Source organism: Antechinus flavipes, chromosome 6 (assembly GCF_016432865.1).
Source record: "Antechinus flavipes isolate AdamAnt ecotype Samford, QLD, Australia chromosome 6, AdamAnt_v2, whole genome shotgun sequence".
Lineage (NCBI taxonomy): Eukaryota > Metazoa > Chordata > Mammalia > Dasyuromorphia > Dasyuridae > Antechinus > Antechinus flavipes.
This window is the reverse complement of record NC_067403.1, coordinates 191,818,482-191,834,420: the sequence shown is the minus strand read 5'-3', so window position 1 is coordinate 191,834,420 and position 15,939 is coordinate 191,818,482. Positions and strand designations below refer to the sequence as shown.

Sequence of the window (15,939 nt, the reverse complement as noted above, 5' to 3'; positions counted from 1 at the left end):
TGTAAGCTTATTATGGTCTCTCAGATAATGGGTGCCAGAGAAAGATTTGAATCCAAGTCTTCCTGTCTCTAAGGTTGGACCTCTAACTACCATGTTTTTTTCTATTTCAATGAATTAAATTAGATCTGTTCTAAGTTTGTGTTGGTTCTTAACTGGGTGACACCCAAGTCTCTTCTAGTTGAGTTCTCTGAAATGAGGTAGGACCAGTGACAATTAAGTTATTCTGTGGCTCAACTGAGATATCTGCTCAGAGGATGCTACATCTCTCCTCAACGAATTAATCTCTTACCCTACTAAGACACTTTGATGCTTTTAGTACTCTCCCTCTCTTCCTTTTTCTCAGAAACTAAAGAAAAAAAGTTATCAGTTTTTCTTCTACGATATCTTCAAATTAGAGAGCTCATGAGGTCATTACTTGGGCACATTTAGTTCAAGGTTTCTTCTCAGCCATTTATCTAATTGACAAGGTGGGAGGCAGAACAGACTTCCACCACCTTGATAAAGGGACACAACTCTACTTAGTCCTGCCCTCTCAAAGTGTCAAAGGATCAAGAAAAGGATAAGTGGAACACCCTTGAGTCATCCATTTGATAGGTTGGTCTAAGACCAGAGACTGAAGTCTCACTGCTATATATATGAAACTGTAAATCTATTACATATATCTATTTTTAAAAAATAATATATTTTACAAGTTAGTTGCAAACCTGTCCTGCTTTTATGTTTTCCTATGATATTTCTTCTGTTCTTCTCTGTGCATTCATTAAAATGTTTCATTGATGTTTTTTGCTTTTTATTTTTGCCATCTCTACCACTAATTTCCTACACTCCTCACCCCCAAAAATCTCTCTTCCTTACAAGTAAGCAAAGAAACCACACAATGACCATGTCCAAAAACGTGTATTTCATTTAGTACCTCGAATCCATCAACTCTCTGTTAAGATTTGAAAATCATACTTTATCATTAGTTCTCTGGAGTAGAGATTAGTCATTGTATGTATCAGAGTATTTAAGATCATCTGAACTGTCATTCTTTATAGTATTTCAGTTGGTTTTTTTTAATTCTTTTGGTTCTTTCCACTTCATTTTTCATTAGTTCATACAAATCTTCCTAGTTTTCTCTGATTTCATCCATGTCATATTTCTTGCCATATAATAATATTCAGTTACATCCATATACTATCATTTGTCCAGCCATTTATCTATTTATGCATACCTTAATTTTTAGCTTCTTTTTAATAATAAAAATGTTATGAATATATTTTAGTTATGTATCTTTTAGAAGTCTATGGAATTACAGATGGTACAGTGAAGCTATAAGCCCAACAGTGATTTTTTAAATAAAACTTTTTATTTTCAAATCATATACATAAATTGTTTTTACTTTATGTTCCTTGCACAACCTTGTGCTCCAATTTTTTTCTCCCTCCATTCCCCTCACCCCCTCTCATAGATGGCAAGTAATCTAATATATGTTAAACATATGCAGTTCTTCTATACATGTTTCCACAATTATTATGCTGTACACAAAAAATCAAATCAAAAAGGAAAAATGAGAAAGAAAACAAAATGCAAGCAAACAACAACTAAAGCAAAAAGTGAAAATACTATGTTCTGATCCACACTCAGTCCCCACAGTCTTCTCTCTTGGTGCAGAAGGTTTTCTCCATCACAAGACCATTGGAATTGACCTGAATCAACTCTCTCCAAGAGTAATTTTTGAACTCAAAAATATGTCTTATCTGCTTTTTGAAAAAAGTATGTCCTATCTTTGGGCTTAAATTTTCTCACACATCAAATAAAGGTACTACCATTCTTTCTAGGGACCTCATGAAGGTGTTGTGAGCAAACTACTTTATTAATCAATCAAAAAATATTTCTTAAGCATTAACATATGCCAGGTACTCTGCTAGACACTGAGAATAAAAAAAAAAGTGAAACAATCCCTATTCACAATTACCTTACATTCTAATGAGAGATAGAATAAGCACACAATATAAATCTAATGTGTGTGTATAAACAAATATATTTTAAAAACAGTTAACTACAAAAAAGTTTGAGAAGAAAACACTAAGGGAAATGATCAAGAGATGGAGATGGTAGGGAAAGAGAAGAATTAGCATATGAGGAGGAGAGAGAAGGCAAACCTGACTGAAGCATAAAATTCAAGAGGGCATAAGGTGGAATAAAATTCATTGCAACTAGAAACATAGGTGGGGTCATTTTGAGGATCTTTAAAAATAAAACAGAGAAGTTTGCATTTTATGCTGAAGGCAATGGGAAGCCACTTGAGTTGGTTAAGAAAAGTGACTGTATGATCAGATCTACACTTAATGAAAATTACTTTGGCAACTGTGTAGAATAGTTGGAGTGGTAAAAGACCTTTGGTAGGTAGATCAGCTAAAAGATAGTTTTGATAATTTAAAGGCAATAGGTTACAAGGAACTATATTAAGTTTGGAGTGGGTAGAAATAAGGAATTGTATGCGAAAGCTTTCTTGAAGATATAAATTGTAAGAAATGGTGATTGGGGTGAAAAATGAAGGATGAGAGTAAGGCGTTCAGGATAACATCAAGATGGTGAAACTGAGATACTAGGAGGATAGTAGAACCTTAAATAGAAATAGAGAAACTTGAAAGAGGGAGAAATCAAGGGAAAAGTTACTTAGTTCAGCTTTGTACGTACAGAGTTTAAGATGTTTCTTGGATGTCCGGTCCAATAGGCAATTGGTGATGTGAGACTGAAACTCAAGGGACAAACAAGAAGTGGGAATATTGAACATAGGAATTATATGTATAGACATGATAGCTTAATCTATAAAAGCTAGTAGATTAACTGTGTAGAGAGGGGCAAAGGATTATAGGACAGAACTTTCAAGAGCATCTACAATTAGGAGGAAATGATGTACTGGCAAAGTTCTGGAAAAAAAATCTATACTACAGATAGGATATGAATCAACATAGATCTGTATCGCAAAAACTCAAGAAGAGAATATCCGTGAAGCAAAAGTTGTCAAAAAGTATCAAAGGTAGGTAGATTAAAAAGATTAGGGCTGAATAATCAGACTTGGCAATTAAAAGATCATTTATAATTTTGGAGAGAACAGTTTCAGTTGAGTATCAAGATTGAAAGTTTGACTTCAAAGAGTTGAGAATTGAGAAAAGAGGAAAGAGAATCAGGATTAGATATTATTTTCAAGAGTTTCACTAAGAAAGGCAGGAAAGACATAGGATGATACCATAAAATGATGGTAAGATCTAGTAAGGGTTTAAAAAAAAAAACAAAAAAACAATGAGGAAATGGATGTTAGAACCAATTGATAGGGAAAGGATGAATATTCAATAGTAAAGTGGTGATTAAAGATGCAATTTATTGGAGAAGATGGAAGGGTGTAAGATCAAGTACATGTATAGGAGATTTGTCTTTGTCAAGGAGAATCATCACTTCTTTTTCAGAGAAGAATTAATTCAGAGTTAACGTTGAATCTCCCCTCACAATCATCACTTGGGGAAGCAACTACTGTGAAGAGAGGGCTAGCTATGTCCACAAATTTCCAACCAACTGGCACTCATAAAGGCAAGTGAGCTTAATAGAGGCAGCAAAGTTACCCTAAGGAAGAGGAAAAAAAAAAAAACAGCTTGTGTCAAGCAGGTCAAACCATTATGATCTCAAACATCCTGACCACCATTGCCTTTTAGATTTTGATTAACACTACCTAAGACTTGGGTCCAAGAAAGTTTTAAAAAGTTCCAGCTCAGAGTCTGATGCCAATATCATCTGAAACAATCACAGCTGAGATAACATTTGGCAAATGCTCTTCCAAGTGCTACATTCACAGTTACTGAGAATCCCTAAAAGAAAGTTATTATTGCCAAAATCCTTAGTACTATCAAATGGTCCAAATCAGAGATTGATATGAATTCATCTGTGACAATGACATTAAGGAAATATTATCACATGCTTTGCTCTGTAGGTCATGGGACCTTTCCATCTGATCAGAGGCCAAAATCTTAAATTGTCTCCCATTAAAACATAAATTCTTTGAGATCAGTCTGATCTCAGTCTGACTTTTCTGTTTCTCCAATGCTTACCACCAAACTCTGAACATAAAAAGTCTAATAATTTTTATTCATTCATTCATTCATTTATTCAAGTACTATATAAACCTTATTAGAGAGATCTAGAAATATGAACTATAAAAAAAATAATTTGTCTGGAATATTGTGTTCATTGATAAACTGGATCATGTAGAAGGGGAAAAGGGCAACCAAGATACTGAAAGAACTGAACTATATAACCTACAAGCAAAGTTGAAGGTACTAGAGAAGTTTAGTCTAGAGAAGAGAAGGTTAAGAGGGACATTATTCCAATTTTTTTTTTTAAATTTGAAGTGTTACTATGTGGAGGTGGGCTTAGACTTGTTTTGTTTAATGGAGATTATAGAATTAGGAGCAATGAGTAGAAGGTGAAGAAGATAAGATTTCAGCATGGCATATGGATATTTCCCAACAGTTCCTGTCCATAGATAGAATGAATTGCCTATAGGGTAGCGTGTGTTGGCAAATGTTTAACAACAGGCTATATATATATATATATATAATTTACACAGGACATACTGCCAAATTTCGTCTTCATCATGCCACTGGTTTCTTATCACTAGATATCTTCATCTAATAATCACCTGTCAGAGATGAGGCAAAGGGGATCCTTGATCAGATACAGATTGGCCTAGATGGCATCTGAGATCTCCTCCAACTCTGATATCCTATGATTCTATAATCATAAAGAATAATCTTGGGGGCAGTGTCTGATGAAGTGACCTTCACGGTTAAACAGAAATTAGGGTGATTAACTCTTGCTTTCTCCTCCATCCTTAATTTTGGGGAGGTTCTGAGAGAAAAGGAGAAGCAGAGAAGGAGCTGACTGGTCTCAATGTTCAGGAGGAACTGGCTGAATGGGTGCTCCATCTGATAAGTGTAAAGAAAGTGCTCTGGGACCTTTCTTGACAGCTCCCAACATCCCTCAAAGAAGGAAAATAAATCCTTAAGGTTATGGTTTTAGAGACTAGTTCATCCTTGTGCAGAACAGCAGGCCTTTCCTATTCAAATCAAAGAAATGTGGACATTTCTATTCTGGGCTACTAGGACTCCTTGAGGGCCAGGTTCCAGTTCCTCACCTACCATACATTTAATAAGCACTTATTAACAAGCTTGAGTACCCCTTAAACCTTCACATTAGAGATGAATTTGCTCATCTCCAAGGTGGAGATATTAACACTCTCATTCACAGAAATGTAATGAACATTAACTTGTGGCTACTTTTCTGTCCAGGTTGCAAACACAGAGAGTTGGGGTAAGAGGATATAAGATCCCTGTAAAGAATCAATGCAGATTTCCTTATCACTCATAGAGGTTATAATGCCTTATCTATCTTAGTATTATTAGCTTATTTACTTCTCCCTTTTAGCAAAGGGAGAGAATTTTTAAACCTGGAGTTTCTCACTGATTGCAAGATTAAGTGTTTCTGATCTTATAATCATAAGATGTTTCAAGGTTCAAGAAATATACTTTGAGAAACTATATTTTCCTTGGAATATTGCAGTCAATAAATCAAGCTACAAATCCTTTCTTTGCCAGGTACTCATGCCCCTCAATATGTCTGAGATTTTCACACTCTTTACCTAGGCTGTCTCCAAGGTCTCATCCAGCTTAACATTCTGTGTTCTGTATTCTATGATCACTTACAGTTCTTTCATTCTATGCTCTGAGCACTTTCTCATCTAATAGTCTGTTTTTTATTTCAAGGTTCTTTTCAGTTCTAGGAAGCTATGATGTGATGCTGTCAATCATTTCAACAAAGAACTTTATCAATAAAGAAGCAAAGGTGAATCAGATTCAGACTGGTGCATTCATTATGGGTCTCACAATGAACTAGGTGAGAACTAGGTGAGGTGGGCTCACACATATATGTGTGTATGGATATGTATGGATAACAAATCAGGATCACAGATTAAAACTGGAAGCGAATTTAGAGATCTTTTGGTCCGATCCTTTAATTTTACAGAGGCAGAAGCTGAGATCTTTAAGATACAAACAGCTGGCTTTAAATCCATCATTCTTTCCCGTATCAGAAGCGATAAGGTCACAGCTCAGATGGGGATGGGAATGGGGTTGGGATGGGGATGAGGGGGAGGGGAGAGTGGTGCTATATGTGAAAATGACTACGTCCTTTTTCTTTTTCTCTTCTTTTTTAACTGTCCACATCCATAGTCATTGTGTATCATGAAATGTTTGGTAAATGGATTCTGTATGCTGGGGAGTTGGGCTGGATGCAGAAAGCATGTCAAAAAAAAAAAAAAAGGGTTAAAACATTTCCATGAAAAGTGCCCAACTCTTATTTTCCACCTGTAAAGGGACGGGGGACTACAAACCCCAAACTAAGAACTGTACTGACATTCAAGAATCTTTAGTTCGTGTCCTGGCTCCATAGCGAGAAAAATTTCCATGTTTACTAAGGAAAGTGATTTCCTATCTCTCTGCGACTCGTTCTTCTACCATAAAATGATGAAGTCAGATTACCGTGTAAAATCTCTTTGAATTCTACGGTCTAATTTGTATTTTAAATCCTTTTTATCGTTAACATTCTATATTCCCAAGTTCCCTTTTAGATCTTCTCTTTCTATAACCTTCGAAATTAGGGGAATGACGATAATCGACAATCAGATATGTCTTTTTCGTTAAAGCTCTGTGAACTCATTAAGTCGCTATCCCGAGTAAACAAACGTTGGTGGCTCCTCTGGAAGACAAAATAAAACAAGCCAAAAATACACCAAAATTTCCCATGACCATGTGGGTGTGACTTGCCTCAAGCTTACCTGAAGTGAATGCTTGCAGTCTTTTCCTGACGTGGAAACCGTAAGGAAGTGAATCCCAACGACGGCAGAGAGAATAGACTTCAGAGCATCCTGGATCCCTTCTTTCCTGCAGATGCCCTAAGAGCCCTGAGGTTGTGTGGTGCCCTCAGATGCAGGACCACCCTCCCGGCCCAGCTAACTCGTGCACTGTGTGCAGCGACTGCAGGATCAGAAATTGGAACTTATTCTCCACAACTGGACCAATCAAACGAAATGAATGGCGGGCCTTTGGAATTTGGACTGGACAAGAGCGCTGCTGCTGAGTTCCTCGAGGCAAGAACTGAGAGATCTCCGGCTCTGGGAGCCACTTCCTCTCTAACTGCGACTCGGACTCTGGCGCAACGCAGGCTCTGTCGGAGGCACTGGGCGAGCGTTGCCAGGGGGAGGAATGGGAGCGTTATGATCCCTTCCCCACATCTTCCTCCTGTTTCTCTCTGCAGGGCCTCCCTCCACTCATCCCTCATCCTGGCCCTGGCCCCAAGGGTGCTTTCAGTTGCGTCTCTAGCCAGATTCCCCAGTGACGATTCCTCCGGGACACAGGGAACCGACTGTGTCCAAGTGACGAATTCATCAGGACTCGGGATGCGTACGCTTTTTGCGTAGAGAGCTTAGTTTCGCCTCCACCAGGCTAAGAATCCGCTAATCTCTTGTAAGAGCTCCCACGGAGAGCTATGGCTAAAGGGATGAAGGCAGAGATTCGGAGGTCAAGAAGGTGTTGTTATGGAGGTGGAAGGTGTCGGGGGGAGCAGTGAGAGAGAGAGAGAGTAACCAAGGACAATATGAGAACAGAAGTTAGAGAATATTCTCCTGGGTCACAACACTAGTGGATTCTCATGTTTTAAAGGAAATTAATGGTTCATCTAGTACCCCACTCCCATTCATTCTCTAGAACAACTGCCCACTCCAACCAATGGATATACTCTGCGAGAATTGCACCGTATTAGCAGGCGATGGAGTCCTGTTTTCTTTTTACATCAGGAAGGGACCATAATGCAGGGCCTTGCAAGTGACGAGTTACTAGTTATTTACTAAACTTAAAATATTCAAACTCCTATGTTTTCTGAATGGTGGAGGGGCTGAGTCTGAGAGAAAGGAGAAAGGATTAAAAGGAAGTCACCGGAGAGCGCGTTGTTGATGGAATATCAGTAAGGCTATCGGTTGCCTTAATCTATTAAAACAAAACAAGAACCCGAAAAAAATACCACCATCCCATGTTGCAATAGGTACGGATACTGTTAGCCGAAGATACGAGCTTGTATCTAGCCTTGTTTCCAATGCTTCTGTCTCGTTTAAGCCCCTCCCCCCGCCAAACCTAGTGAGATCAACATTAGAGGATCCAAATCTCCCCTTTCCCCTTTCCCTTTTCTTTCTTCCCAATTATCCTTCACCTTCTCTTTCTTTCCCCATTCCCTTCTCCCTTCTTCTCCTTCATTTTCTCCTCCTCTTTCTCCTTCTTTTCTTCAGTAAGCATTTATTGGCTCACAAAAAATCCATTACAGACCTACGATGTGAAATGTTTATGAAGAGGGGCTTATATCAGGAAAGCCTGTTTTATCTCAAGCATTCTAGGTTCGCATGTCACTTCCAATTTTAATGTTAAAGTGTATTCCACGTAGTAGGGACAAAATCCGACAAGATGATTAGTTATCTAGTAATGGACCCCAGCGTATAAGCATTTCTCTGTTTATTCGATAGTATCTTTTAGGAAACAACAATAACAACCCTGAGAATGTGATAGTGTAATATAATGCAGAGATGGAAAGGAAATGTCATCCAGTCAATTTCCTTCATTTCAAAAATAAAGAAATCGAGGCCTGTGGAGATGAAATGACTTGCCTACGACCATATGAGAGAATTTGCGACCAGAACCCTTATTCTGACACCCGCTGCATCGGGCTATTAAAAAAAAAAAAAAAAACCGGCTGTTCCAGCTGGAATCCACGTTCGACGTGAGCCCCTCCAAATATCTAAGCATTTTATAATTACTGTAGGATGGAAAGAATAGATAGAGAGATGGGCAATACGTGCATATATGTAAACATGTACATATGCATGTATATAATATGTACATATGTATTACACGTACAACACGAATATAAACACACGGCATATGACATGTGTGTGTGTGTGTATATGACACTGTGTATACCTAAGATCTGTGTCAGGTAATTTCGAGAGAGTTGTATCAGGTGATGTTTGAGGTTCTGTGTAAGAGTCTATGATTTTCAGTCGATGAAATGAATAAACGTTGCATACGAATCTCCCCACCCCCACCCTGCCCAAGTCACTAGCTTGATTCTGATAATTCTTGCTTTTGAAGTCTGCCTAAGATTCCCTGGATCGCGGATCCACATCCTTGCTGAGATAATGCGATAATAAGATAATGTGTGTAAAGAACTCGGAAATATGAGCTCCTATTATATATATTCTTTTTTCCTGAACAACCCTCTTGCAATATTAGTATTAGTGCCACTCGGCGCAGTAGAAGAAAGGATAGCACGGTAATTAGTGGTCTTATCGGGAGGTGATTGGCCAGACGGGGCATCCCTTTGGGTCCCCTTGAGCCAATGAGCGTCCGGCAACCCCTCAGTCCTTCCTCTCCAACACACGCAAGCTTATCCGTTCTCCCTTCCCTTGGCTACCCGGAGCCCGGGAATGGAATAAATTGGAATGGAATGGGTGCTGGTCCGCTGCCGCCTTTTCCTCTTTTGGACTCGCTCTCTAATTGACCCAAATAAAAAGCTGGCGAGTGACTAGGCGGCCCGGAGGCCCCAGCAGCGGCAGCGGTTGTGCGCACCCTCCTGGGCCCCCTTGCTTACACTGACCGTATCTCCAGGCCGCTACCCGCTCTGGCCCGGCGCCCCGTTATTGCCATTTGACACTGTGCCCGGCCAATCGGCGACTCTCGGGGCGTTGGGGGCCGCCTGACACTTTTATTACATTACGATTGTTTCGTGCGCAGATTTCGACGCCTCCGCGATCTCTTACTCGTTTGCGCCACCGCCCCCCTCGAGCCCCCCCCCCATTCCCCAATCTCCCTCCTCCCTCCTTCCATCTCCCCCACCTTCTGTTCCCTCCCCCCACCCCAGTCCCTGCGGCCTCCCACCCCCACCCATCTCTTCCAGTTGCAGGAAATGATGGCCAGGAGCCGAGAGCTGCAATGAGTGCTCAAGAAGGGAATCGGCTCTCAGAGCTCAGCCTTCCGCCCCCGAAGAGCCACGAGGCGGCTAGAGCTGCCGGGCCCCCCTGCCTTGTAGGGCTCTGAAGGGCTCGCTCCGCCGCCCTCTCTTTTCTCCCGCTTCCCCTCCCCCTTCCCCCCCTGGCCATTGGCAGGCGCCAAGAGAGAGCGAGCGAGAGAGCGAGGAGCTTAGCGGCAGCCCTCGCCAGTCCGGCCCGCCTACATCATGCCGGACGAGGTGACGGAGCCCGGTAGCGCCACGCCGGCCCGTGTCTCGTCCTTTTTCATCGAGAACTTGCTGGGGGGAGAAGGCAAGGAGGCTAGCCGAGGCGAGGAGGAGGAGGAGGACGAAGATGAGGAAGAAGAAGAGGAAGAGGAAGGGGAGGAAGATCAGGAGGAGGCGCGGAGGCGGCTGAGACAGCTGCGGGCGGGAGCCGAGATCCGGGAGGGTCGTGAGTGCTGCGTACTGGGAGTTGGAGCTGGAGCTGGAGCTGGAACCGGAGCCGGAGCCCGACCCGGTCCCTGCCTCCTGCCACCACCCCCTGCCTGCTGCCCGGGTCCGGCGTACGGCTTCGGTGCGCATGGCTACGCGCTTGCGGAGAGCCCGGCTCAGTGGTACCGACGCACTCATGCCAGCTACGTCGGATGTCACAGTCCAGACAGTAAGTTCTCGGTCCCCAGCAGCAAGGCTTGGGATCTGTAGAGGGTTAGCGGCTGTTTTCTGCGTCGAGATCCAGGCCTCTCAGCAGACAATGCTGGGGAAGTGAGCAGGCCGGGGGGTGGAGAATGGGGAAGAGGAAAAGTGAAGGACAAAGTAATTCTCAGGCCCAAGCTGTGAAGGCTGCTTTTGTCCTCAGGGAGTAGAATTTCAAGTGATCTGGTCCAGTCCAGACCAACTCAGGGGTTGTTTGGATTTCTGACAGCTCCAGTTTGTTGCCTGATTATCGGACCCTCGGAGACCATCCATTGCTTTGCTAAGTTTCCTGAGTAGAAACAGTAAAGAGAGAAAGGGAATCGAGGACAGGGGGAAGAAAGAAACTACCAAGAAGGCATGGGAATACTGACAAGGGAAAAGAAAAGGAGAAGAAAGAAAAGAGTGAGAAGAGAGGAGACAAAGACAGCAGAAAAGGAGGGAACAGAAAAACAGGAGAGAGTGGAGCTAGAGGAAAGGGAGAAAAAGGAAAGACGCGGAGTGGAAACTAGAAGATGGAGTTAATCGTCTAAAGTTCAGACGATCTGAAGGAGGGAAAGCAAAACAGAATTTTGTACCCAGTCTTGAACTCTGTCTCTCTTCTCTACCTCTGTTTATCCCCCTCCCTTAATCCTTCTATTACTTTCTTTGTTCTCTCCAGTGGGAGACAGTATAGAATGTAGGTATCCTCATCCTGAAACTCCACCTGACTCCTTCGCAGAACTGCCTGCGGTTTCCCGGAGGTCATTGGATTTTTGGTACACTTCCCTGGGAAGCTACTGGTGGAGTATTTGGCCTAGGAGAGTCGACCTTCACTTCACAGCTAGCACCCGAGAGCTTTCCCCCAGTTGTAGACAAAACCTTGCTTCGGACAGAGAAGCTGTCACCATTAGAAGGGTGCAAAGTATTGCTATTTACCTTAAACATGGGTCTTTTTCCTTCTAGTGATTTTGAAATCTGTAGTTCTCTTCCATTCTTTTGAAATGGTCATATTTCTTATGGATCCAATCTTAATATTTAGAACTATAGATTTATGAGGCTGAAAAGACCTTAAAACATACAATGCAGAATGGCAGTGAAAGAAGGGACATTCGAACATGAAATGTCAGCTGAAAGGAACTTTAGAACAAAGAAAATGAGCAATCTTAACTGGAAGGATTCTAAAGTAATAGAAGAGTTGGAAGTGCCCTTTGAGATCATGAGATATTTTCCAATATGGAAATTGAAATATAGAGATAATGATTTTTCCAAGGAAACTTGGGGTTAGTGCCTGGCTTAGACTAAAACCCATCTAGAATCTTGACTCCCAAATTGGTGGCCTTTCTACCACACCCAACTGACTATTCAAATCTTCATCGAAGACCTCTTGGGTGTGCTTTCTTTTGAAACCTATCAAAATTCTCCACCTGTAGGCGTATTCTACATATATACACAGAACAGAGAGAGGCATTTCACTTTCACCAGAGAGGAATTATTTCTTTCCTTGCTTTCCTTTCAAGTGACTTTTCCAAAAGAACTAAAGACTTGATAAAGAGATGCTTGCTCTGCAGTTTTTAATGCTTATTCAAGACTGTATAGAAGAGCTGGCTCTTCTATACAGTAGTAGTAATAGTAGGGGAAAATACTGGATTTTGTATCAAAAGAGGTGGGTTCCAGTCCAGATCTGCCATTTATTACCTGTGGGACCTTAAGCAATTCACTTTCACTCTCTGGATCTCAGTTTACTAATTTGTGAAGTGAAGGAGTTGACCCCTCTAAGGTTTCTTTAAGTTCTAAAACCTTGGCTTTATTATCTTATGATACTATTTCCTTAAGTTGAATTAGGAAGCTTCTTCTATTGAAAAATATCTATTACTGTTCTTTACTCCCACCCCACCCCCCTTACAGGCTAGTTTATGGTGAGGCGGGGCCTTCCAGCTGAAAGAAAGTCTCCAGGGAGGTGTTTTCTAGCTTTGTATTCTGAACTCTGTAATCCGGAGTCCTTCCATTTGGGGTGAGATGGACACAGGGCCAGCCTGTTTGATACAATCTTATCACTTACATGAACAATCCACTTCTTCCTTCTTAGACTTATAACAACATTTCTCATTCCTCGCTGAGCCCCTCCAAATATCTATCTAGTGTGTGAGCCCCTTTGGCCGAAAGGACAAAGAACTCAAATCACCAGCTTTCCTATTTTGAAGATCCAGAATAGTAACTGAAATGATCATAGCATTTATATAATAGGCCTGCGAGGTCAGTTATGAGGTTAACTGGGTTTCAAAAGTGGGGCACAGAGAAAAGTGAAATGCCTTGGCCATAATGGGGACTGAACAAAACCTGAGATCTTTCTTTCCACTAGAAAGAATTTCCCCTGACGCTTATTCTGCCTCCCACCTAAAGCAACAAGCCCAATTAAAAACACTTACAGTAACCTGGATCCGCTGTATAGTGTCTACAATATATATCTCCCTCCCCCAATTAGCTGGACTTTCCTCCCCAGCGACCCCATCGCACGCCCCCTCCCCACGAGTTTTGTTTATTCTTTTCAGACCCCGGAGGACTGATTTATCCACACTCTCCCAGAGTAGTAATTAATGCTAAGTCTAATGTACAAATCAATGGGGGAGAGAGAAGCATTTAAATCTAAGAAAGCGGTATTAATAAAGCAGTGCCAACTCTAGAAGGGAAAATGGAGAGGACGCCTGTGTGGATGCGCTCTGAGTGCTTTTGGATTTTTCCCAATCCTGATGGTTTTTACTTCAGTGTCTAGTGCACGCGTTTCTGAATGTATTTCTTCCTGCCCGTGTGTTTATTCGAAGCTCTTGACTCTACTGTCTGGTGTGTTGTCATTATGGAATGTTTATGCTTAAAATGCTATATGCAGGTGTGTATTGTATGGATGTGTATCCTAGAAGCGAGTGATTTCCTCCATGTCGGCGCGGGAAAGGAAAATTCCCTGTACGAGGGTTTTCTGTACGTTAATGTGTACTGCAATGTGAGTTTCTGCGTGCACAATGTTGTGTCAGTAGATGACGATGTGTATGTGTGTGTCTGCATGTATACGTATGCTATTGAAAATGAGAAATTCTGTGGAAACGGGCAATATTTCCTTATGACATGGTGACTGTCCATTTTAGCAAGACAGACCGTTTCTGCCAACTGGCGCGTGAGTGTTTTAATATGCGTCACATATGTTGTTGCATGTGTTTAATGTGTTCGTGTGTGACTATTTTTACATACATCAAGGAGTATTTAAATGTCCGAGAGAATGCATTACTGTGCTCATGGCTTCATCTTGTGTTTGAATATTCTTTATCTTGGATTTGAGGAGGGATAAAGAGGTAGTTTCCCCCCACCTTTAGTGGGTAAAGAGAGCGTGAGCCAAAGAAAATCCGAACCCTGACGTTTGTGGATTATCCCCGTGTGTTTGCTTGAACGTGGAGAGAAAATTGAAAGTGTGTTTGTGCGTGTCTGTGAATATTTGCGTGTCTCCCATTTTCCACTGGCAGTACCGCTAGCAGAATAAAGAAAATGAGTAGGATGTTGGGAGAAACAATCTTGTCCCTCTTTGCCTCCTCAGCCAGTGACCGGGACTCCCCTGAGGTCGGCGAGGAGGCTGGCAGGCCGGAGAGCGGCTGCAGGCGGCGGTCCGGCGCCCCTGGGTCTTTGGAGCGCCTAGATCGTGACCCTGACGAGTCGGCCTGCAGCAGCAGCAGCGGCAGCGGAGGTGGCGGTGGCAGCGGACGCGGAGAGGAGGACAGGCCTGAGCCGGACTCTGCCGAACCTCGGGCTGCTGGGCGCAAGAAGAAAACACGCACGGTGTTCAGCCGCAGCCAGGTGTTCCAGCTGGAATCCACGTTCGACGTGAAGCGCTACCTGAGCAGCGCCGAGCGTGCCGGCCTGGCAGCCTCCCTGCAGCTCACGGAGACGCAGGTGAAGATCTGGTTCCAGAACCGCAGGAATAAGTGGAAGCGGCAACTGGCTGCAGACCTGGAGGCCGCGAGTTTGTCACCGTCTGCCCAAAGGCTGGTCCGGGTGCCCATTCTCTACCACGAGAACTCACCCGCCACGGGAGGAGGCCTGGCTTTCCCCTTGTCGCCCGGGTCGGCGCCGCCCCCGCCGCCCCTCGTGGGCTTCCCGGGAGCGCTTGGCTATCCGTTGGCCGCCTTCCCGACTGCCGCAGCTGCCTCTCTTCCCTTCCTGCGGCCCTCGCAGATGCCGGGCTTGGTCTGAGACACCCTCTCTGCTCTTCGTCCCCTCCACCCCAGGCTTCCGGGCTCGCTCCCCGCCTCTTCCCTCACTCCCATCCCATACTCCCCTATGCTAGCTCCTTGGCCCTATGGGAACTATTTTTAAACGCTTTGAAAATTGTTTCAAGTGCAATAAATAGATCGAGAAAGTGGGGGTGGAATCAGGAGGGCCAGCATTTCCTCAGAGACTGACAAACACTCCTGCTGCCTGCCACCGGGCGGGCTCTGTCCTCCGGCCCAGATACCCGTGCCCAATCTGGGGGACTCTTCAGGAATACCACTCCCAAACCCTTAGCCCAAGAGAGCCAAACTCACCAACCCGCTCCATCCTCCAGAAGCGGGCCGGGAATGTAAAGGGGACACACAAGCATCACAGGGGATCGGGACCCGAAAGGAGCTGTAGACATTCAACTCATACACAACACTGAAAACAAAATCGAAACATAACACGTCAAAAACTCAAAACCATTAGCCACAGCACAATACACGCATAGATGACACGTGATCATCACACGACAGGAAAACACATAGTAATCCGAAATACTGCTCCATGTGAAATCTCACACACATTGGAGGAACACACAAATTGCTGTACCTACACAATGCACGCGTGCTTAGGAATAAATGCACACGGTAAGACATAATTTCATAAAACAGCCATCTATAATGTATATAACTCTCGAGTATGCCGAAATCTAGCATGCTCTCACAACATACAAACGATACTACACAAAAGTGTATAGAAATATAAACGGACTACACTCAAATACCCAGAACAGTGGAACACAACACAGAAAACCGCAGAAAAACAGATAGCACAAATACAAGCATGTAACTTTTCATACACAGACACTTTCGGTGTGTCCCCATAAGCTCTCCCGCATAAATACTATTGCTGTGTTGCTGTGTTGTCCCGGGCAGGACTGTC

General features: G+C 43.0%; 1 protein-coding gene across 1 annotated transcript; it reads left to right on the top strand.

Moving 5' to 3' along the window:
* Window positions 1-10,314: 10,314 nt before the first annotated feature.
* On the top strand, window positions 10,315-15,074 carry LOC127541108 (homeobox protein HMX1-like). The gene is made up of 2 exons (XM_051966199.1): window positions 10,315-10,750; window positions 14,342-15,074. Exons 1-2 carry the CDS (start codon window positions 10,315-10,317, stop codon window positions 14,992-14,994), a joined length of 1,089 nt encoding a protein of 362 aa, XP_051822159.1. The 3' UTR covers window positions 14,995-15,074.
* Window positions 15,075-15,939: the final 865 nt, after the last annotated feature.